The following is a 25173-nucleotide window of genomic DNA, read 5'->3' on the forward strand; positions in this document are numbered from 1 at the left end:
GTGATGTGAAGTTTCTGGCTTTACATTTAACTGCTGGCTAACTATTTTTTCAAATATTTTTATATTTGTTGTACAAAAATAGAAGTTTAGAAAATGTGCTATCTTGCTCTAAATACTAAGATACTACTTTAAGAAAAATATAGCAAAAGTTACCTCTTGGTTGTAAAGGCATGCTTCTGTCTGCTCTGGTTGAAGAGCTGTTTGTACAAAAAGACGCTCCTCCACATCATCCAACCAAGTTGAAGTGGCTGAAACAGCGTCATAAAGTTTCTTCTCTAGTGGTAGAATCTTCTTCTCCCCAACCCCATTCTATAGAAGGAGAAAAAGATGACAATGTTAAATTTGTCTGTATTAAGCTAAGGTTTTCTAAGTAAAAATATTGATACCCTATCCTAAGGATAAGTCATCAATATCCAATTGGTTGGGTTCTGACATGTTCAGCAACCAGCTGTTCTCAGCAGCTCATATACAGTAAATGGTGCAGGATGCAGCCAGCTCTGTTCTCTATGTAGTGGCTAAACCAAGTCACTGCAGGCTAACTCCAAGCTTCAAATGAATGGGAACTGTTCTGCTGTGACATGGATAGATCACTACACAGAGAATGGTGCTGTCTGCTTCCTGCTCCATTATCTGTATCTCAGTTGAAGTAGGTGTCAGACTCTCACCCATCTGATATTGATGACCTATCCTTAGAGTCTGCAGTATTTTTAACCTGGAAATACCCATTAATATCCCTATGTGAAAAAAAATGTTTGTTTGTTTTTTAATTATAAATCTGATCTTAATCAGAAAAAGATTCATAACATCATATACCTGAGAAGAAACATCTTCCAGTGCTTGATTTAACCCATCCAAAATGTTGACAACTGCTGACTTATCTTGAACCTGTTTGTCTCCTTTGTAAAAAGGCACTCCGGAAATAACTCGATTTGTCTTGTTGAAAATCTGCTAGAATGAAATATATGTCACTTTAGAAATAAAATGTAGCATTTAAGATATTCAATACCACAATAACAATATGATTAGGTGGCAGATGAGGTGCTAGGGAAGCCTCTCAATCCTCTAGAGTTACCGGTTGCTCTTGCTCCTGCTGTAACGCATTTTGCACTAATTTCTCCTTGGTGCAGAGTTCTTGGTGTAGGGTTTCCCATTTCTTTCTCATTTGATCTTGTGATGTTGGCTTTTCACCTTCCAAGCCTAACTCTCTAGATAATAAGTCTGGCCCCTCACTATGTAAAGAGAAGGGAAATACATAAAAAATGTGAAAGCAATCTTAATTTAAAAAAAAATTGTAAGTAAAAAAAATTAAAGCATGGAAGAAAAATGCAAAAGAATGTAAACATTAGAAGATACCTTTTTTTAGAAAACTACACAATTTAATCATACCAGTTAGAATTTCCATATGTGAATATGTATTATAAAAAGGGGAGAAGCTGATATACCTGATATTAGACCGATCACTGGTTGTCTGTTGATTGATTATTTCACCTCCACGACTTGCGACTGATTGCAATAATTTCTTCTGCTCAGCAAGTTCCTGTTCCAGTTCCTAATACACATGGCCAAAACAGCGGTGTGTTATAATATACTACATATATTGTATATAGAAAATGTATTTGTCTCTCAGTTTACAAACAGGACATGAGCTCAAGTTCCAAATTCTAAATACTATACAAGTTACCAAGGTCCTTTCACAGTAAATGTTCACATGTATTCTAGCCTCTAGAATCTATATTCATATAGTCAATGCATGAGGGGCTATTCTATTTTTGTCCGTTTTCATAGATCCCTCAATACACTCACTGTAAGTCAGCTACACATATAGGGAAATACAAAGAAGAGAGGAGACACCATTTTTACCAACATGTTTTATTTACTTGTCATAATACCATACACTAATATTCCAGGACAAAAGGGCTTAGTGTTTTTTCAACCCCTTCCCTCTGTCCAATTACATCACCTTTTTTTCCTATGCTAGCGCGTAGGACATATGTACATCTATACACTGAGTAACCGAGGTATAAGGTAATCCTAGCCTGGAGCCTACATTGGTCTCCAATTGTCTACCAATGGCTGTGACTACGCTATATGCCACTGAAGATGCAGTTAAAATTTTAAAAAAAGTATGATATGAGTAGTTAGGATGATCTAAATGTTAGAGACTTGCATGTATAGCAATAGCAATAAAGTGTATAAATAAACATATATATATATATATATATATATATATATATATATATAGAGCATTCACCTTTTGTTTCTGAAGACTGTTCTGCTTTTGTAGTGAACGGGTACTGCGTGCCTGAGCCAGCCATTCCTGGACACTGGGACTTTGTGAAGAAGATAGCTCGGACTCAGACTCCTCTTTTTCATGGAATGTCCCCTGATCAAATGTAAACAGAATAATAAGAAGACCAGCACTTCGTATGTCAAACACAACAACAAAAATGAATGCAGATATAAATAACGGCAAGGTCAGAATAGTAGATATATATTTTCATTTTCATATCATGCAAGAAAAGATAGCATGTATTTGAATACACATGCTAACACATTGCTCTTTATTTCATTTATAGAGGATGTGTCACAAAGTACAAAATACTAGATTTTATATATCATTTGATTCTCTCTGTGTTCCTGATCAATTTGGTATTTTTATTTCTCAAATCTGTCCACCTGTTCAAAATATACAGCCCCTGAAAGATTATATGTAAACTTATTCCTCAGGTGGACGGGAACCTTTTTGCTTTTCTCATAGAGAATAAAGGGTTCCCGCCCACCTGGGCAATAACAGCCAATTTACATGTAATCTTCTAGGGTTCATATCTATTAAATGGATGGATGGATTTTATAAATAAAAACGCCAAATTGATCATGAGCACATTAAGAATTAAATGTTGTATGGCGTTTAGTATTTTGTACTTGGTGACAAATCTTCTTTAGGCAAAAATGTTCAAAGATGTTTCAGTATAAATTTTCATTTACTGTATTAATATATGCTTTTACAAACCTGTGCACTGTAAATATTGGTTGTTTTGTGTGCGCAATATTTTTACTTATTAGGGTTGTTTTTCATTTTAGATTCTGATTCCAAAGCCTTACACTTTTTGCCACTATGTCTTGTAGCAGAACTCGCTTTATAATTTGACTCCAGTAAATTCTGCAGGCCTTGGCCTAACTGTACAATGCATTTTTTTTATTTTTTTTTGGATAAGAAGATGTGTTGTAGTGAGTATTGCTCATCAGTTTTGCTTGATCACCATTGGGTGTCTCATACACATAAAGGCTTGGCTTTATTGTAAGGGAAGAAAGCAGCTGCCGGGCTCTCGACAAGTTCCCCAAGAACGGACATATCAGGCATGTTGAAATCCAAGATGTCCAACTGACTTTCCCCGGTATCTTCCATTTAGCTGCCATTAATTTCACTTGACTGAATCTTACTAGCGGCATGCATGTGTTGTGAATGAAGAGTGTAGAGAAATATGCTGCCATCGGGCATGTATCGGGCCTGTTGACATCTACCTTTCCGTCCCTGACATTGTCTACTTCAGCCGCTCTATATTAAATATGTATACCTAGCCAAGTGACACAAGGTATGATATAGTGAGCATTATACGGTTGTGGTTGATATATACACAGCTCATCCTGCATGCTCCTGCTGTAGTATAAACACGTTAATCTTGTCACTCACTTAACAAGTTCACGTCAGAGGATCCAATTTAGATTATGTGACGTGAGTCAGAAGAGAACACATTACTTTTATAGAATCCTTTTGAAGACTTGAAAGACAGTACGGGTCTTACTTAAAATAGATTTTACACAATTTCAAGGAAAGATGGGTAGATGTTTATTTTTAATAAATTGTGGTAAACATCTACATAATTTGATAGGGAAAACTGTAAGGGGGCGTTCAAGGGGGCGCTCAAGGGTTCCTCTGTCCACTTGAGAAGTCGGACATCTTCACTTGCGGACAGGAAAGGACAGGCACGGAGTGCAAAAAACCGCACCCGATGCCCATTGAAATAAATGACAGGTGTCACGGACACAGCTAGTGTCCGCTCCTAGTGTCCGTGACAGATTTTGAGCGGACACTAGGAGCGGACACTACATGTCGGACACCGACGGTAGTGTGAACGTTCCCTTAGACAACGCATGGGTTACAATCTAAAATTTAATATTACTATTTTATTAAACTTTCGACAAATCCTCATATATTTTATACATGTACTTTCTATAAATGCATGTATAATATGGCTACCATACAGAAGCAGAACTATGCTCAGCTCACTACTTACTACCTATATACAAACCACATAGACGCATAACCAGCTGCCAGTTACTATTGATGGCTGCCTTGGTCTAGATTAGGAATAAGCAGCAGAGTGTGCTGGGCAGAATATTGGGCAGAGGTGGACTAAATGCTTACTATACTCTGAATGATGTAGAAAAACTAGTTACATATACTGAAAGACAAAAAAAGGACGTAAAAATCTCAATTCTACTGAGCACGCAGTACTTTGCACTGTATTATATATAATAAAATTTAACACAAAAGCAACAGAGAAAATGCAATTTTGCTGTAAATTTGATTCATAAAAATATTTAAAATGAATAATCAGTTTTCTTAGGTTATTAGGTGATTAGGTAAGAGATAATATTAGTATTGATTGAAGGCATAAATTGCACAGCACACCCTGAGAAATAAAAAAAGATCACACTGCAAGCAATCCCCAAACCAAAAAACAGACATATTACATGATCTGCTTTCATGTGTGCTTTCATCTCGCCCCATGCTAGCTTAGCCTATGGAACAAACAAGACATAAAAGTGCTGTTAAAGAGATATACTGTCAAGTAGGATTTGCCATAAACATGACAAGCAATATTGTGCTGCTTTATGTGCAGATTGTATTGTACTTTACTAGTACTACTATGGGAGGTTTTTTTTTTATCTGCCCTGAATGCTATTGGACCATACAGTAACATGTCAAGATAAAGGCAGCAGCTACTTTGGTGATTCCCAGTCAATGAATCACTTCAGTCCAGGGATTTCTTATCAGATGATAGTGAGAACTCTCTTTTTATAACAGCCTGTTCACAGATGCTTGTCAGCATATCTGGTCCAAAAATGATTGCATAACTTTAACACGTCTTATAAGGTAGTAACAGTCCATATACACAGGATGTCCTGCATACAAAGCATTCAGTGTGATGTGCCAACACACAGTATGACTCTTATATTACTAAGACAGTCTTGTGTTTAGAAATAAAAAATTCCTAATTTTACAGCAGAAAGTTTACCAAGAGGAAAAGCTTACCACATGCAAATTACATTACCCAAATAATATTGAACAAACAAACCAGCAACCATAAATGTACCTGAATGCTGATTTGCTTGTCTTGAAGAACTCTTTGTAGCTCTAGAAGACTTCCCTTTAATGTCCTCAGTTTCATGGCTAACTGTTCGGCTTCTTCCTTGGTGTGGGCCTTTCCTTCCATTAGTAGGTTCTCACTGTGCACCGAGAGCTCGGACAGAGCCACCACCTTCTGTTCAATCTCCAACAACATGTTCTGCAGCAGTGAAAACAAAGATGAAAATTCAAACATTTTAGGAAACAAGGATCCTTGGCAACATCGCCAATTTGCTGCCAAAGCCCATCTCTGACCAACTAATCCAAAAAGAAATAAAAGTCATTTTTTGCTGGAGATCCATGAAGTGTTCACCATGTGAGAAGACCAGGGTTGGAATTTGTTAGAAATCTGACGTGTCTAATAAAAATGTCACATAGCATCAGTCTTCTAGTAGATTGTCTGCACAAAACACATTCTGATCACCAGTATTCTCTTCTACAAGGGAGCCATGGGTTACACTGATAAGCTCCTGGCTTTCAGAGGTTTGTGAATGACTCTGAGTATATCTACATAATCCGCTTTACAGATTAACCTGCATAAACAGATCTGTAATTGGGTATCCTTTCATGAACCACTGAAGTGATTTATACCTTCCCAAAAAGTTCTGCAACGTCTATAATAAAAAATATAGATTCTGATAGGAATCTGGATGTTTTAGTCAATCTAAAACACCGTACATGTGATTTCCAAAGGGGTTGTCCAGCCATGTCTGGCTACACCTGCTGCATGTGCATGGGAAGTACTTTCAGAGATCACGAGAGGCAGAGGATTGGGAAACTGAATATGACTTTTATTATTTTATATCAGTCTAAGGTGTTTTTTTTTATTGAAAGTTCATGTCTATATGTAACAAAAGAGCAGAGTCAAAGCATTTTTTTATCATTAACATTTGGAAATTTTGCTATACTGTTCTAATCTTATCATATATACAAGTACTCGACTAGATTGTCTGTACCTGGCAATCAATGAGCTGAGCTTCCATGTCCATGGGTTCTTCGAATGCACGTAACACATTGTTCAAGGTAGCCCTGGCACCTAGCAGCCACTCATCCAGTTCATCAGCTTCAGAGCGGTATCTATGTAAGGCCTGTTCATGGCGCTGTTCTTCAAGCTGTTCACTCAGTTTTTCCTAATGGTGTAATAAGTTGCTTACATTACTGGAAAACATTACTGGAAATCTGTTTCCTCTAGCAGGAAGAACCTGATCTGAACCCACTGCACTGCAAGTTATAAAGACAAACTCACCTTTATCTCAATAGTTACAATATGTGGGACACTTCCAAGCAGAGTACCGAATCACAAAACACTTTACTATAATATTAGAATGTTAAAAAACACAATATAAAAATATATGGATTTCCTGACAAATTATTAGGACTCCTGTATGCATATGTACATCGCTTTTGTGAAATTGTACATTACCTCTAGTAGCTGCCGCTTTCCAGAAGCTTTCATTCTGATGGTGGCCATTCTCTCTGCCAGAACAGTCAGCGTGGACTGCAGGGCTAGCTGATCCGCTGTCTCAGAATCCAAGGATTCTGATACTAGTTCATCTGCAAAAGAAGCTTGCAACTTGCTGATTTCTTCTTGTAACATTAAGATCTCATCCATGAGAGCCTAAAAAACAGAATGAACCAAGGTAAAACTTGATAGACTGAATCAACTGTATTTGTATCTTACATGTGTTGTGAAACATTAAATGAAAATTTGACCTACCTGGTGCTCGGCCATCTGACTTTCAGGGGTTTTGCAGGGTTCTAGAGTTTCATTCAGCTTGACTTCAATGGCTTCCATTTTGGTGGAAATAGACTGAAGAGAATCTTGGTACCTTTGTTGCCGTTCAAGGGCCTCATATAGAGTACGCTGCTTCTCACTAATCTTAAAAAGCAATACAGAACATACTGTACTTCAGTACCAAACAAGTAAAAGGACTTACACAACACATCGTATTAAAAATAAACATATTCCTAAAACACTTATATTTCACATATTAAAGAAAGAAACTGTAGAAAAGATCAAAAAAGTGTCTTAGGAACTTTGCACTATATCTCTCACTGGAAATAGGTGAAATAACCAGAAATGTAAATATCCTGCACTTTATTGCACCATTCTGAAAGAGATGCTCAACATATTTCTTTGCATTGGAAATAAACTAAAAAGCTACTAGAAAGGAACAGCTATCATTTCATTTCTGACGGATCGTTTCATTTCTGATGGATCATTTCATTTCTGACGGATCATTTCAATACTGACGGATCATTTCAATTCTGACGGATCATTTCAATAATGATTCCAGATTCATACAGTGTAGACATCAATGACTCTTAATGTTATGTAATGTAAAGTTTACATACTGTATAGTGCAACCTACCACGTTCTTCAAGGTCTCCCAAGAGCGCTGAAGATCATCTAGTTTGGCGTTTGCAGCAATCTCTATCCCTGGCTCATACATTTCTTGAGGGGAAGTTGTGTTTGGTTGGATCTTGGCTGCATCTGTCTGCAATTGTTCAGCAGATAAGGCCTGGTAATAAGCAATGTCCTAAGAGCATGAAGCACAACATAGTACTTTCAACAGATCACATACCACAAGCATGCACACTAGTTCCTGAAGCTCCAAACAACACTTTTTTCTCTTTTTTAATACAATTTTAGAATTTTAAATCTTTTTATTTACCTTTACTTTGCTGAACCCTTTTTGTGATCTTAATATTGTTATTACATTGCAATATAATGTTTAGCCAAATGCTACAAAGCATAAATATGTTAAGGCTGGATTCACACCAGCGCTCACTCTACTTCCGGGGATTCTGTCCTCGAATTTGAATGAAAAATGCAGAGAGAAAAGTCCTGCAAACAGGGTGGAAGCCCAGCGGACCCCATTATAGTCTATATCTAGTTTCCACGTGTAACCACTTTTTAAGTAGATTGGGTCTCCACTTAAAACTGAAACCAGGCACAGGTAGGAACCTAGAGAAAGGATGGTGCAGGGCTATTGTAGGGCTGAATTGACATCTGTTGCTTAATACTGTATATATTTATAATCTGAATTGCTCACGCTCACTCAATAGATCCCTCAGGTAGCCGCCATCTTGTGGGGATATGGGTGGGGCATTATCTACCTATACTGCGTTATATGAATTAGTACCTGTCACATTCTTTTTTTGCTTTCTTTATTTGGTTTGGGGCAATTGCTATAGTTGTTATTATCACTACCACTACTACAGTGGTTCTTAACCCTAGGCCATATACACGGTTCATTTTGTGTATCAGTAAAAAACCATATACAGTCCTATGAAAAAGTTTGGGCACCCCTATTAATCTTAATCATTTTTTGTTCTAAATATTTTGGTGTTTGCAACAGCCATTTCAGTTTGATATATCTAATAACTGATGGACACAGTAATATTTCAGGATTGAAATGAGGTTTATTGTACTAACAGAAAATGTGCAATATGCATTAAACCAAAATTTATGCAAAAGTATGGGCACCCTTATCATTTTATTGATTTGAATTCCCCTAACTACTTTTTACTGACTTACTGAAGCACAAAATTGGTTTTGTAACCTCAGTGAGCTTTGAACTTCATAGCCAGATGTATCCAATCATAAGAAAAGGTATTTAAGGTGGCCAATTGCAAGTTGATCTCCTATTTGAATCTCCTCTGAAGAGTGGCATCATGGGCTACTCAAAACAACTCTCAAATGATCTGAAAACAAAGATTGTTCAACATAGTTGTTCAGGGGAAGGATACAAAAAGTTGTCTCAGAGATTTAACCTGTCAGTTTCCACTGTGAGGAACATAGTAAGGAAATGGAAGACCACAGGGACAGTTCTTGTTAAGCCCAGAAGTGGCAGGCCAAGAAAAATATCAGAAAGGCAGAGAAGAAGAATGGTGAGAACAGTCAAGGACAATCCACAGACCACCTCCAAAGAGCTGCAGCATCATCTTGCTGCAGATGGTGTCACTGTGCATCGGTCAACTATACAGCGCACTTTGCACAAATAGAAGCTGTATGGGAGAGTGATGAGAAAGAAACCATTTCTTCACGCCACAAATAGAGTTGCCTGAGGTATGAAAAAGCACATTTGGACAAGGCAGCTTCATTTTGGAAACAAAAATTGAGTTGTTTGGTTATAAAAAAAGGCGTTATGCATGGCGTCCAAAAAGAAACAGCATTCCAAGAAAAACACATGCTACCCACTGTAAAATTTGGTGGAGGTTCCATCATGCTTTGGGGCTGTGTGGCCAATGCCGGCATCGGGAATCTTGTTAAAGTTGAGAGTCGCATGGATTCCACTCAGTATCAGCAGATTCTTGAGAATAATGTTCAAGAATCAGTGACGAAGTTGAAGTTACGCCGGGGATGGATATTTCAGCAAGACAATGATCCAAAACACCGCTCCAAATCCTCAGGCATTCATGCAGAGGAACAATTACAATGTTCTGGAATGGCCATCCCAGTCCCCAGACCTGAATATCATTGAACATCTGTGGGATGATTTGAAGCGGGCTGTCCATGCTCGGCGACCATCTAACTTAACTGAACTTGAATTGTTTGTCCAAAATACCTTTATCCAGGATCCAGGAACTGATTAAAAGCTACAGGAAGCGACTAGAGGCTGTTATCTTTGCAAAAGGAGGATCTACTAAATATTAATGTCACTTTTCTGTTGAGGTGCCCATACTTTTGCACCGGTCAAATTTTGGTTTAATGCATATTGCACATTTTCTGTTAGTACAATAAACCTCATTTCAATTCTGAAATATTACTGTGTCCATCAGTTATTAGATATATCAAACTGAAATGGCTGTTATAAACACCAAAATATTTAGAACTAAAAATGATTAAGATTAATAGGGGTGCCCAAACTTTTTCATAGGACTGTACCTATGTCTTGAATTTGGAAATAAATCATATTTGATTTATCACTAAAGAAGGGTTTGGTGAATGTACATATGAAACTGGTGGGTTCGGTACCTCAAACAAGGTTAAGAACCACTGCACTACTATATTTGACTATTTTCTATTTTTCAGTGGCCAGCTTATTTTTTGTAAGGGGTTGAGTTAGGGGATTACCATAATTCTTATTTTGTCTGCATCCTGGAGAATTGTTATATTGTCATATATATCATATGTATTTTCGGTACTTCTTAGGCTGCATTCACACCGAGTAAACGCTGGCGTTTTTTGTGTGTTTTTTGCACATAGCGCCGCGTTAACGCCGCGTAGCGTCGCGTTAACGCCGCGTATACGCCGCGTTAACGCCGGGCAACGCCACCGCTAAATAGCGCGGCGTTAACGCGGCGTATACGCGGCGTTAACGCGACGCTACGCGGCGTAAACGCGGCGCTATGTGCAAAAAACACACAAAAAACGCCAGCGTTTACTCGGTGTGAATGCAGCCTTAGAGTGCATTCATACAGAGGAAAATGGTGCTGAATTTGGTGTGGAATCCGCCTCAGATTCAGCACTGAAAAAAAAGCCCTTTCTATGCTAGAAATTACACAACAAATACCTCACCATTTTCTTCCGTGTGAATGGACCCTTAAGGGATATTCACACTACTATTGCTAATCTCTGTTAGGATGAAAGCAACGGACATTAACTGCAGCAAAGTAAATGGACACAGACACTCTTGTGTGTCTGATAAAAAGCCAATTATGTTGTACATGATACAGCAACAAAACAATGGCTGTGGATTCAAGGACAGTTTTGTGAGAGTCAGAGTTGGAAATAAAAGATTTCATTATACTTATTTATATTACATAATTGTTAATATTGTGTAATTAATAAGTTGCATCATTTGTTGTTGCATATTTACTTTCATAAGAATTCAATCATTAGCCTTTTAGTAAATTAGAGGAGCGTCACTCCTTCTGTCAAACCAAGATTTTCAGCCATTTATGAAGGAAATGGAACAGCAGTTGGAGAAAGTGGAACAATAGAGTCAGAGTTTGTCCTACCGACTCTACAGCACTGAATTAACTAGATCTAAAGGAACAAATTCTCAAATACAGGAAACTAAGGAAGTAGGAAAAAAAATGTTTAACATTATTGCAGAGACCTAAAAGGTTTCCCTTGGAATTACCGTATATACTCAGGTATAAGCCAACCCGAATATAAGCCGAGGCCCCTAGTTTTACCACAAAAAAACTTAGAAAACTTATTGACTCGAGTATAAGCCTGGGGGGGGGGGGGGGGGGAATGCAGCAGCTACTAGAAAATTACAAAAATTAAAATGGTCGGAGTTTTTGGGTGCAGTAGTTGCTGGGTGCTGGGGAAGGGGTGTTTTGGTTGTCTGATTTCCCCTTCCCTGAGCTTGAGGACTGGGTTTTTTCCCCCACTTGGAATTCAGTCTGGCTGAATATACGGTATCTGCAGTGTTCCTATTAACCCCTTCCCGGCAAAACAGGAGCACTGCAGATACCCTATATTCAGTAGACCGGGCACTTTTAGACACAGGGATACCTAATGTGTAATTGTTTTACAGTAATTCACTACTTTTATATGTATTCGAGTATATATGGTACCTTCACACAGGGAAAGTTCTAAGGCTAGGCCCATTTCACATAGGGCAAATTCTAGGGCTAGGACCACATGCTTGGCATTTTTTAACTTATGTATATTAGTGGCTGGGATTTGCTCCATATATTTTATTCATATATACAAAAAATGTTTTCAAAACTGGATCTGTTGTTTGTGGCAACATACATACAGAGCATAGACACACCATATATGAGGCATTTAAAAAGCCTATGCATAGATATATTTACATAAACATGTCTGCTCATACCCAACATTTGGAGATGAGAAAGTTGGCAGTGTCATAGTGGTAAGGAGAAAGACGCAACTCTTTAACTCTATGGATGTACGAATGACTATATTTGTATGCCATGCCTGCACTACACATGCATAGGGCCCTGGGTGTATTGTGTAAGTTCAGTGTCTGGACTAATACTAATGGAGCCTTTAGTAACACAGTGTTATACCATAACCACAAACAACATTATATAACTTCCATAGAATACAACTTCCCGAATAAAAAAACAATAGTGAGGAAAGCCTTCGAGATGTCCTGCCTTTCATAGAAGCCAGCCATACAGTTTAAATAGATGTTGGCGTTTTTACTACAGGAGGGGGGCCAATGAGCCATTGCCAGGTGGGCCTGTCAAAGTCATTCATAACATAAGATGGTAGGTACATTCAATGGGACACACTGGGTAAAAATGAATCAATGGGTCTGATGGGGCAGTATAAGACACTAAAGAGTAATACACTGAGTCACACAGTCCCCCTAAGGGCTTGCACTGAGCATAACATGGTTTATCAGTTTGGCTTTGCATGTTCCAACAATTAGATTACATATAAGGTACAGTCACACATAGAAGTTGACGTGCAGTTAAAATAGCATAGGAAAAACTGCATGGGGTTTTGTCAAAATTTTCAACAGAGTTGTAGTTTGCACACGTGAGACACAGTAATTTAACATATAGAAACCACATCAAAATCAAACATGGCTTTCTGATTTTTTTTTTAACTGCACCTCAAAAACTAAGTGTGAATATTTACTCTTACATGCACCTTATTTTTTTAGGGTTTCAAATACTTTTCTTACAATTTTTTAATATTTAAATCTTATATGAAAAAAACGCATGTAAAAAAACCCACAAAAAATATGACAATCATTTCTGTGTAATCTCAATTATAAGAGTGTGTCTTTGTCTCAGACAGTACAACAAGGGACTGTCTGTAACCATTTTAATACTAATCCGTTTAACTAAAGGCCGCTGGTTTAACCTATTTCTTGTGGGAGAGTCTACTGCCTGTAATAATGGAATTTCACTGTGATGTTTCTAGGACTTAGCAAAGTTGGAAGACCAGAAGGTAGAGGCAGAAATGGAGCATTGGTTCTTCTCAAACATTTAGGAGGCGAATAAATAGTAGCTAAACTGCTTAAGATGGTCATAATGGGGCCAAATTTTACATTCAATATTTCAGTCACAACACCTGGCCAGTGTGCAGTTTCAATAACCAAACTCATCATAGCAGATAACCAAATATAAAAAAGAATTAATGCAGATCTAGCCTAATACAGTATATGGCTAGGAACTACAAGTTCATTCTCTTTGCAGACTGTTGGTGTTCGATGAAATTATTATAACACATAAAACAGCTAAAATGTGATCATGCAGTACACGTAAATACAAGGAAAATAACAAAGACAAAACAAATCTCTCAGACAAGTGCAGCCCATGATTTTCTGGATCACATAAAGCCTTGGCTTAGACCTGAGAAATACTGTGATGCCTGAGACAGCTGCTGTAATAGTAGGAGGCAAAAGGCACTGCAAAGCTGTAGGTACAAATGCAGCAAAATCTAACTTGACACTTAAACCTATAACCGTGTCTCATGGAGGGCTTTAGTAGAAGTAGAGATATCTTTGTGGTTACAAAAGAATGAAACAACCGAGAGATAATTATCTATTTATGTATCTGCAAGTTAGCGTACAAGTGCTTTAGGGGCAGGACCTGACTTACCAGAATTCCCTAAAGGCAGCCATAATGCAGAGACCAAAGCTGAAAATGTCAATCATGATGAAAAGGCACCAATTCCCCAGAGGGGCAGGAGTACATGTGGCTGGAAGTAGGCGAATCTTGCAAGTCAGGCCCCGCCCCTGGTGCACTTGCAGGCTGATTTGCATATATAAAGAGATGGTTATCTCTCTAATGCCTCATTGGTTTGGAGCCACAAAGTTAAATATCTGCTCATATTAAAGGCCCCTATATGGCACTATTATTGGTTTGGGAGGCATTTTGGATTTGCCAGTCTCCCTTCAGCTCACTAAGATTACACAACTTTAACCGACTGTGAAGTTTATTACATCTGTATGTATGGTGCAGCAGCCACAGGCTTTGAGTACTGCTGAAGATGTGTGAAATATGTGTGACTATTTCTGTAATAATCAGCTTGCAAAAGTAAGGTTTGTTAAAGAAACAGGATATTTATGTGCAGAAGGCAAAATTCAGCTTGGTACTAAACATTGTATACTGTAATGGACCACAATGATTTCAATGACAGGGGTCCAGAGAATCTAGGGCTGCACTTGCTGGCATCAGGTAAATACAACATAGTGATACCTGGTTAACAGAAGCATCTGTATTAGCCACAGGTGAAGGAGACCGACAGGCTGGTGGAGAGGAGATCTCACTGTTGGTACCCTCCTCCCCTGATTCCTCAGTGACAGGAGACAGAAGAGTGTGGCAGCGACCAGCGGTCATCTGTCACAGGAGAACACCGGAAGAACCCCAGAGGACAGCAAGCAGATCAGAGAGAAGTCAGAGGTTTGACACAGAATCACAAACATAAAATGACAAGTAGTGTACGGTATATACATATACAAGTGTTGGACCTGCTGACCACCCGCCTGGTAATATCTGTGTACATAATAGTATGAAGAACTACAAATGTAGCAGAGCTGAAATGAGCTGGTTTTATGGCACAATCCATATTGAGATAAGTTAGCAGGTTTAGGGAGCTTTCACACGATGTAAAGCTGCGCTCATTCTGATCCTAAAAACACGTTCAGAATGAGCGCGTAAAAAGCAGCTCCCATTGACTTGAATGGGAGCCTGCATACGTGCACTCCCCATTGAAATCAATGGGAGGCTTTTTTCCCTATGCTTTCAATGTATTATGCGCGTATCACATTGAAATCATAAGGAAAAAAGCCTCCCATTGATTTCAATAGGGAACGCACGTATGCTGGCTCCCATTCAAGTCAATGGGAGCTGCTTTTTACGCGCTGATTCTGAACATGTTTTCAGGATCAGAATGAGTGCAGCGTTACATCGTGTGAAGGCTCCCTTAGACTAGATTCTCCTTTGTGTCAGAGGCTCTAGTAAGTAGAGTTTGTAAAAAAAAAAGGCAGAGAAAAAAGTGCTGCATGCTACACTACATGTTTCCAGTTATACTGTATAATGGAAATCATGACAGAAACGTAACAGAATGCACATTGGGGTCCATTTATCAGGCCTTGGTGGCACACTTTTTGTCATACCTGCTGGTTTTGTTAATTTTATAAAAGTGAACAGAGTGGGGCAAAGACGAAGACAGGCCTGGTGAGGACGATTACTGTCCGACAAATTTATTAGAACTTATGCCAGACAAATGGTGAAAGATAAAACTGAAATCTACATCAGCCCTCACCTGGCATAGGATTTAATTCCAGTGCATAGGACCTGCCATGATGTGCCTGAATTACTAAAAGGGACAAAGTGCAAATCTTGATAAATGGACTCCACTGTGATCACAAGATAAACTTTGCTTACTTATATCCCTATTAAAGGGAATACCCTAGCAGAACCACTTATGATACACCATATGGATATTAATCCCTTGCTGGTAGAGAAGTATATCAATCCTCTTCATATTTCTGGGGTATACAGGATCTGCCGTGTGGGTATACTATTGTGATACAGTAGATTTTTCTACTAAAAAAAATCCTTTAAGCAAATGTGCTGTATCCGGAATAACAGATTTTTTCAAGTGAAAAAAATATCATTGTAAAATATCCCCATATTAAGATCAGATTTTACATAGATGACAAATGACAAACATGAACAGAATTTATCAGTGCCTGACCATATACATGAAGTAGACAGCAGCAGAGTCTATATACTTTACACAGATGTGAACTGAATTTACCAGGCATTGACACGTATTTGATCTGTACATAGCAGTAGGTCAACTAAAGCACATGAGAATTTACTGAGAATGGACATGAAAACCTAAAGGCTTACAAATGGCACAGCGAATACACTGTGTTATCCCGAGTGTAGGGTTGGAGAATGATGCAGAGAACCCATAGGTCAGGCACTGCTCCTAAACCCCTGATATAGTATAGTTCTTACATATAGCTATTAGAGGGTAATAACATATACGATTTTACAGATTCACTACATGCTACGCTCACTTGTGCCTCAAAACTTGGCGGTAACATTCGCATGGAATGTTAAGTCATCAGTACTATGGAGTACACTTCATGTATATCACTGTTGGCTTATACCATATTTTTCTTACTGTTTTCCTTGCCAAATATAGATATAATAAGCTTTGATTCACTTCTCCAATCTCTGACCATGGTGTCTATTGGAATCTGTCTCTTGGACACAGCAGGCTGAAATGCTTATTTACTAAGGTCTCAATAGTCCTCCCTCAAGCAATACATAAGGACAGAATTATGTAAGGTAGAAGGTAGCCTGTCCTGGAAAACCTCTTTAAGAACATCATTAGTTCATGCTTCATACAAAGCAGTTCCCAGTCTTTGATAATCCACTGACTAAGTTCCTGAGTAAAACCAGTGCAGCCAAATCTAGTAGCTGTCCATATGGATAAATGAGAAGTTGTCGGCTTTCACTGTCTAGAATGAGCTTTATGCAAGACCTCGAGAGGTAGAAATAATGACCCTACTTGGGTGACAGAACTATAATAAGCCTTATTGGAGTGACTGAGATTTGTCGCTGTCAGTGTTCACAAGGGGGGAAACTGATAAAATACAACCGTCAGCTTTCTATTGGTGATGAGTGCATTAGATAATCTTTTATTCTACAAATGACAAGTGACATTATTGAATTCATAGAACAAGCTGTATATTGATTACATGACAAGAGAGGCCATTGGCCCCCTTTTGCACACTTCCCAATAGTCCTGAATTTACAGGAATTGTTCTGAATTTTCAGAAACAATCCTGGCAAATGTGGCTTGGCCTGTTCTGGAAGGGAGTTGGGCTTATGAAAACCTCATCCTGAAATGGGTGCTCTTTGGTGGATTTAGTGCTAGAGAACACCCTGGATGTATATGTGTTGCCAACATAGCCAAAAATACAGCATGGAAACCAAGCCTTAATGTACTCTCGCTCTCCTTATATGTCATGTAAATAAATAACAGAATATAATACAATGCTCTGCACAGTCATAGACATGTGATAAAATACATGCAATAAAGGACATGTCTGACTACTGTACGTCTCGGGGAAGTGACCAGAATCATATTCTTGGACTCTTGTGAAGTGACACATAGTCTCCTCTCTAGTCATGGTTATTGTGGGATTACGTGATCTGTCCTCTAAATAAAAAAAATCCACCAAAGTTTCTTGTGACACTAACAAAGAAGACATTATGCGTAGCTCATGTACATCTAAAATGAGAACAAGAGAACATAAACTAATACATTTTCTGCACCTGAACAACATACTGTATGTTGCGTGTGCAATTTAGTTTTTTAGACATCTTTCTTACATGTTATCATCTGGATAAATGTTTTCACCTTGATTAAAAATAATTTGAAATTGATTATATTTATGATATATTTTCAATCGTAGCCAAACCAGGTATCCAGACAATAAATGGACATAATACGTCAAACCAACAGTAAATCTCTCTATTAGTAGAGGTCATTCAGTAGTAGAGCTGCCTCTACCGTCAGGTGCATAGGAAGGCAGAGAGGCTGCAGCTTTGTTCTCTGGCTTGCTGGATTGCCTGAAGCGTAGGTAGCTCATAGGAAAGCAGATAACGCAAGCATAGGCCTTACCATAACAACAGACGGGTGAGCAGAGTGTGCAGGGAGGAGTTCAGCATCCAGCTCCTCCATTCCCTCCGCCAGTCCCTCCACTTCAGTGACAGTGAGCAGCATTGTGGCATGCTTGGCTTTCATGGTTAGCATCTTGCACTTGGAGTTAAGGGATGCTATCTGCTCCTGATAGCCTTTGATCTTCTTCGCCAGCTCCTGTGAACACATTTTAATTCAGTAGTCTACTTAAGACAGAAAAACAGCCATGAAGGAAATCAGCCTTGCACTGTATTGTGTTTCAGCCTTGCAAACAGACTGGGAGCGCCTGGCCAATGAAATCACAGCTCACAAGCCGTGTATTATCTATCAGCACTGGCTGGAAGGAAGGATGTTGTCTGTGAAACTGAACTAAGCCTGCCTGCATCTGACAATACAGAGAAACCACAGTGCTGCTACTGCGAGACAAGGAAATGGCACTGCAAGGAGGGCAGACCGACATAAAGGGACAGACTGACAACATTCTGGGCACTTATTAAAGACGACTATAAGCTGCCCCCAGATGGCTCGTGTCTGCCGCTCTGTAATGAGGTCATGTGGTGACTACAACTCAGAAAAATGCAACAGTCAGCTCCAAGCCAAGACTAAAACAATGAGGGGAGAAGTGGATAACAGCAGGGAGCAAAGAGGTTAAAATGACATATGTTACACTCCCCAGCTTGCTGAAGTATATCTCCTCCTAACCACATCAGGGCCACACTAAGGAAATGTTTTCACTAGATACAGAATGCTATTTGATTTTAAGAGTCATTTTGAAAGCCTGGGACATTGGCAATGATGGGGGTTATCTCCTTTTATTTGATACACTGCTCTGCTTGCCGAAGTCCCATTCAACTTATCATATGCACCATGACCCTGTTCCCAAGGGTAACTGAATATCATGTTACATAATATACAGCACCATGGAATAAGTGCTACTACACAAATAAACAGCAGAGAGCTGTTGCAATGTTTTGCACTTGTCTTGCAGCCATGGCAGGGCGCCCCTGCACATCTACTTCATATTGTCTAGCAGGGCTGACTAAACTCATCTGCTACATAAGAAATCTGCTGAAATTTTACCACTTACATAATAATAACAACCCCCCCCCCCTCTCTATAATAGGGGTCAGTTATGGGTCAGCAGAAACGCAAATGCTGCTCCACATTATAATAAAGGCTGTAAATGTGGATGAGTACAAGATGAGTAATAAAACGTGTTTACAATGTAAAATACGCGTTGCACACATGCGGCGATTTCCAAAACTGTTGCGGTTTTGGAAATTGCAGTATGTCAATTATACCTACGGAAATGCCATTTTTCTGTTCAAACAAGTAGATACAGGACACCTGGTCTTACAATCAGTGTTGTTCTTATGATCGATGGTGTTATGATCAGTGTTGAGTAACATCTATTCTGTGTCTGGGTGATATGTTATAATGAGAAAACACTTCTAAGCTTTGTGACAAAAGCCACATGGCCTATCACCTTTAGGGCTAGTTCACACGTGGGCAAAGGGGAGTTTTTTGACAGCGGATTTCGCTTCAAAATCAGCCCCTTTACAATGGAGCCCTATGTGAACAGCTAGCTTTTTTTTTCCGCTAGCTTTTTTTTCCACTAGCTTTTTTTTTCTGCTAGTTATTTTTCAGCTAGCAGAAAAAAGAAGCGACATGACCTTTCTTCAGGCGTTTTCCGCCTGAAGAAAGCAATAGAAGTGAATGGGAGGCAAAAACAGCGCAGGTTTTTTTCATAGCGGTTTTTTTTAGCCCATTCACTTCTATGGGAGGGGAAAACAGTCTGGCTTTTTTTGGAAGCGGTTTTTACAAAAAAAAGCTCCAAAAAAAGCCTGGCAATGTCAAAAAAAAGCTTCCTAATTAGGAAGCGGTTTTTTTCAGGACCAAAATAAGCCAGGAGGTTTTTACGTGTGAACTAGCCCTAAACTACCCAAATTTCTCCATTAACAAAGAAAATTTACCTCATGGCGTTTAATCTGGAACTGTAATTCCTGGATATTGCTGGTGGTTACTTTTGCGTCTTGCAGCTCCCTATGAGCCCCCTCTATTAGTTGTTGCAAATGTTTCATCTCTTGTTCATATTGCTCATACTGGACCACTGCCTCCTGTAGGGTAAATGTGTAAATATCAACCAAACTGACGTATAAAAAAATAAAAACTTCTATTCCATAAATTGGTACATGCTACATTTACCAGGTACATTTAAAACAAACAAAAAAAAGTGCATTTAGGTGTTATAAGCAATATAAAATTAAACAAACCAATGAAAATTTTCATATATTTCTTCGTATGTACTGTAGAGTTGCTATGATACTCACCTGTATTTAGCGATAGCAGACTACATCTATTAAAGGGGTTGTCCCATGAAAAGCATCCTATTTATACTGCTAGGTTATATGGATTTAAGACTTTTCCTAAATACATTACTTTATCAAAACTGCTTTGTTTGGCCGCTATCTTAATTTATTCACTTCATTGTTGACACTGCGTTTCTATGGCCACTGGGCTTATCTGCTCATTTCCCAAGTGATGTAGCTGCCTGCTCTCAGGGGAGAGGGAGGGGCTGACAAGCAACGGAGCTCCTCAGATAGGGGAGGGGGGAGGTGAGAGCTCTGGGATTACTGTGCTGTCTATATTCAGCTTTTTCACTTATCAGCCGGTTTAATTGAATTTGGCTGATAAGGGCTGAGAAAAGGAGTCTGGTACCTCTGTAAGTAATGCAAGCTGACTCAAATCCAGCTCTGCTACATCAGTTTCCACATCAGCTTTATACTGTGGTAATGCATTTACAACCAATCCCCCATTACTGACTGCAAACATAGATAGCAGAGCAAGTGAAACCCGGCCTACCAATGTGCCGAGAAATCCAGGAAGTGAAGAGAGCACAGAGCCTGGAGACTGCAGAGCAAGAGTTAAGGGAATACCCCTTTAAGCTCCCTGGGTGTACAACCAGAGACATATACTGTAATGGTATACAATTTTGATTAAGAAGGTGAAGAATGAATTTACATTGGTGGAAATGTGCTGTATGAGGACACCATGATAATAACTCTGAGAGGATGTGATATATATGATATAACTAACATGGATAGAGACTGGATGGACTGACATTAGGGTGCAGTGGCTGTAGGATTAGATTCATTCTTAGAAAATGATTTACTGAGCTCTGTATTTAGGAAAACCATTTGAGAAGCTGAATGAGAGGGTCACCAGTGCTTAGCAGCAGAAAAAGGAGAAAATATATACAGTACACAGGACCAATCTGAGAGCACATATCTGCAAGATCATATCTGGAAGTGCTCACCTGCATAATATTGCACTGTTGAATGGCGGTGTGCTGAAGACGGCTGGTCTCCTCTTGTAGCCTGACAGCAGTGCGACATATTGGAAGGCTGGTGACCACTTCTTCAGGAATTCTTAAGGCACTTTGGCAAAGCTGGGCAGCATGAACCTTTGGCTTTAGAGACTCCATTTTGGATAACAAGTACTGTAAAGATAATATATATAGTATATAGTGTATCCTTCAAGGCATATGAATAGGGTGGTACAGCAGGTGGTCAGGATTGCTGATCTGATATAAAAACTAAACCAGTTCCAAAGTCCCTTCATTCTAAGGACTGGAGAAGCACTCAGATGTCCTGGACGCCCAATGTAATGCGCCATCCCTTAATAAGATGGGAAGATCCCTTTACAATATTAACTATAAGCTGTATGTGTTTTATTAGGTGGATGACATGTGCACAGTACCTGTCTATGAGACAGCTGCTCTTTAAGACTCAATCGTCCTAGCTCTGGTGAGGTCAGTGTAGTCTGAGCTTGCTCTAAAGCTGTTTGCAATGCTCTCACTTCACTTTCAAACTTCTTCATATCCTATAGAAAGACACAATATTATTAGTCCACAAAAATGTCTCCTCAATTAATCATTGATATATTTTTTTGCAAAACCAAGGCTCTAGTGGTGAGGATTTTCCTTTTCCAAAGAAGGGAGGAGATGTACCTAGTTGTCCCCACCCACAGAGTACACTGTCCACTTTTATAGCCCCTACATAGTTATTTGCCTTTTTTACAGGCCCCCATACAGTACATTTCCCCCTTTATTGCTCCCACACAGTACAATTACCATATATACTCAAGTATAAGACGACCCAAATATAAGCTGAGGCCCCTAATTTTACTACAAAAAATGGGAAAACTTACTGACTCGAGTATAAGCCTAGGGGGGGAAATGCAGCAGCTACTGGAAAATTTCAAAAATTAAAATGGTCGGAGTTTTTGGGTGCAGTAGATGCTGGGTGCTGGGAAAGGGGAGGGGGTGTTTTGGTTGTCTGTCTGCCCCTTCCCTGAGATTGAGGACTGAGTTTTTTTTCCCCCACTTGGAATTAAGCCTGGCTGAATATAGGGTATCTGCAGTGCTCCTATTATCCCCTGCAGATACCCTATATTCAGTAGACCGGACACTTTCAGACACAGGGATACCTAATGTGTATGTGTTTCACATTAATTTTCTACTTCTATATTTGTTCTAGGGAAAGGAGTGATTTAGAACTTTTATTTTATTTTTTTATTATATTTTCTTTAAAGGTTTTTTTTTTCTCACTATTTTATGGGAGATTCTATACATTACTATTGTGGCTGGTCATAGACCCCCCCCCCCCCTGACTCGAGTATAAGCCGAGGGGGCTTTTTCAGCACAAAAACTGTGTTGAAAATCTAGGCTTATACTCGAGTATATACGTATTCTAACAGGTAACACTGGTCTTCACTCACCTGTACCTACTCCCAATCAGAGCTGCCACCACTTCGGCCTCCAGGGGAAGCCACACACTAAATCACACTAAATGCTAAAAGACTTCAGGATGTGATGTACAGGTATTGTTCTGCTACTTATCACACTTATCAGCTATCCAGTTGATCCACTAAACAATGCATGTCCCACACAGGACACAACGTCTGCAGAACTATGCAATGACAGTTTAGGATAGATATCCTCTGAAAGTAGAACCATAAACAAAGAGCAAGATCTTGATTATGAGTATGGACAGAGGACAGTATAAAGCTGCACAAATATATATATATATATATATATATATATATATATATATATATATATATATATATATTATATATCATAAGATGAAAATGCTTTCTTTACTGAAGTTGTTTTGTAGAATCAGATAAGATGGGGGTGTCAGAGTGATGTGAGTTTGTACCTTTGCTGCGTCCTGAAGGCTCTGCAAGCGATGCTTTATTGTTTGTTGTAGTTCTTCAGTCTGACTGCCAAGCTCTGACATTTGCTGAGACAACTCTTCTGTTTGATAAACACTTGACAGGTATTCTATCTTTTCATTCATTGCTTCTAGATCACTATGGATATCTCTGGACTCTTCCAACATCGCCTGGAACAGACACAAGTGTGAATACAGTTGAAAGCAGCTGCTGAGACAGGGAAAGGGTTCATCTTTAACTCCTTCAGTTTCTTCTTTTTTTTTTTTTTTTTTGACTTGGCTGTTTTTGCAGGATGTTTTGCATTTTTAAGGTGACCATGTTGGACTACATGTCACAAACTGGTGGTGTTAGAAGAGTGGTGTTCTCTAAGCAGTAATATATATATATATATATATATATATATATATATATATATATATATATCTTTGTTCGATGGTTTTTTATGATTACAGTGATACATTTATAAAGGTTTTGTTAGGTCTTGGGCTGCATAACAACCACCGTATTATAGTGGAGATGATGGGATGACAGAGGAATCACTTAAATGCCTTGGTAAGAACTGGCTGTGGCATCTCAAGAGTTAAACGACCACCATCGTTGCTCTTAGCTATTAGAGCAGGGTATCATCTGTACAATATAGCTGGTACCCCAAGTACCATTGTGCTATACTAGTTTCGTGGTTCACATAAACTTTATATTATACTGTTTTTGTGCAGAGAATTTAGGGTAAAAAAAAATAATACAAGCATAAAACCACATGAAGACTTTGACATTCACATCACTATCCAAGTACTAAATAAAACTATAAAGGTGTCACAAAGTACCTGGTGAGTCATTGCTTGTTCACGAAGTTGACTCGCTGAGTTCCAGCTGATATTACTGTTCACTAATATTTTCGATTTTTCAATCCAACGTAAAATAAATTCTAGCATTTCATTGTATTCCTCCAGGTGAATGACAGCCTATGTGTGGTGATACCATAAGAGATGGGCAATCAGTATTTATGTCAAGACATCGGACCTTACACCAGATATTTCACACTGACATCCATTCGCTGATAGTCCGCATCCACAAGAGCAGCTCCACAGTAACCTAGAGTAATCTAGCTCATAGGACATATGCTGTGGGGTTGCATTTATGAGACAATCCCATACAATGGTAAAAATTATATTGTTTTGACTGATATTATTTTAATTGTCATTATCTGTGATATTTTGTTTCAACAAGCTTTTATTCTTAGGTTTTCAATATAAAAGAACATGTACAAGAAAGTACTCGTAAGTTATATACCAATTCAGTAATTAACATTTATTTTTGCGGATTTTACAGTCACTTTTCCTGCAGAAATGCCAAAACCGTAATAATATAATGGGAATGTGTATCGGAAAATCTGCAGCATGCGCCAAAATCTACATGGATTTTTTTTCTACAATATCTGAATAGGGTTTTGAGGCATTCACTGTAGACTACTGTGAAGTTCCAGCACAGATTTGAACTACGAATCCACCATATCTGACAGTGGACTTAGAGGACATAAAACATTAAAAAAATACATTTTATATACCACTAAATGTTTTATGTCCCATTGTCATATCTGCAGCAAAAGTCAGTGCAAAATCTACATCATTCTAATCCAAAAAATGGCAAAAAACTGTCAAAATTGGCTAGTTTTCGCTATGGGTTCTACCCTTATAGTTAGATTGGGGCCCCACGCGGTGGTTTACAATCACTGTATAGTGGATGGATTCTAGCAAATCCCATCCACACACCATGATGAAATATATGTGCAGTAGACATGCTGCACATGTCAATTATATCTACGGAAATGCTGGCGGTTTCCCTCTAGGTATAATGAAAGCGCTGCAGGAAATAAACGTGATACGTTGCCACCACGGTTTTTCCTGCAGTGCTTTTT

At 38.8% G+C, this 25173-nt stretch overlaps 1 protein-coding gene across 7 annotated transcripts in view; it reads right to left on the reverse strand.

Moving 5' to 3' along the window:
• The window catches only part of SYNE1 (spectrin repeat containing nuclear envelope protein 1), a 274048-nt gene that overhangs the window by 78952 nt on the left and 169923 nt on the right, over positions 1–25173 (reverse strand). For 2 of the 7 annotated variants that reach the window (XM_075267635.1, XM_075267632.1), the window contains 18 exons: positions 24083–24220; positions 23243–23428; positions 21780–21902; positions 21337–21519; positions 19994–20137; positions 18003–18197; positions 14552–14692; positions 7783–7950; positions 7128–7289; positions 6834–7028; positions 6367–6540; positions 5379–5570; positions 4756–4803; positions 2252–2383; positions 1443–1549; positions 1073–1229; positions 814–945; positions 154–309 (listed from right to left, as the gene is read on the reverse strand). In XM_075267635.1, coding sequence (XP_075123736.1) covers positions 154–309; positions 814–945; positions 1073–1229; positions 1443–1549; positions 2252–2383; positions 4756–4803; positions 5379–5570; positions 6367–6540; positions 6834–7028; positions 7128–7289; positions 7783–7950; positions 14552–14692; positions 18003–18197; positions 19994–20137; positions 21337–21519; positions 21780–21902; positions 23243–23428; positions 24083–24220 — 2733 coding nt within the window. Of the gene's footprint in view, positions 1–153; positions 310–813; positions 949–1072; positions 1230–1442; positions 1550–2251; positions 2384–4755; positions 4804–5378; positions 5571–6366; positions 6541–6833; positions 7029–7127; positions 7290–7782; positions 7951–14551; positions 14693–18002; positions 18198–19993; positions 20138–21336; positions 21520–21779; positions 21903–23242; positions 23429–24082; positions 24221–25173 lie in introns of all 7 variants that reach the window. The other 5 variants (XM_075267631.1, XM_075267634.1, XM_075267636.1 and 2 more) reach the window with 3 other exon arrangements.

Source organism: Leptodactylus fuscus, chromosome 3, assembly GCF_031893055.1.
Source record: "Leptodactylus fuscus isolate aLepFus1 chromosome 3, aLepFus1.hap2, whole genome shotgun sequence".
NCBI classification, from domain to species: domain Eukaryota; kingdom Metazoa; phylum Chordata; class Amphibia; order Anura; family Leptodactylidae; genus Leptodactylus; species Leptodactylus fuscus.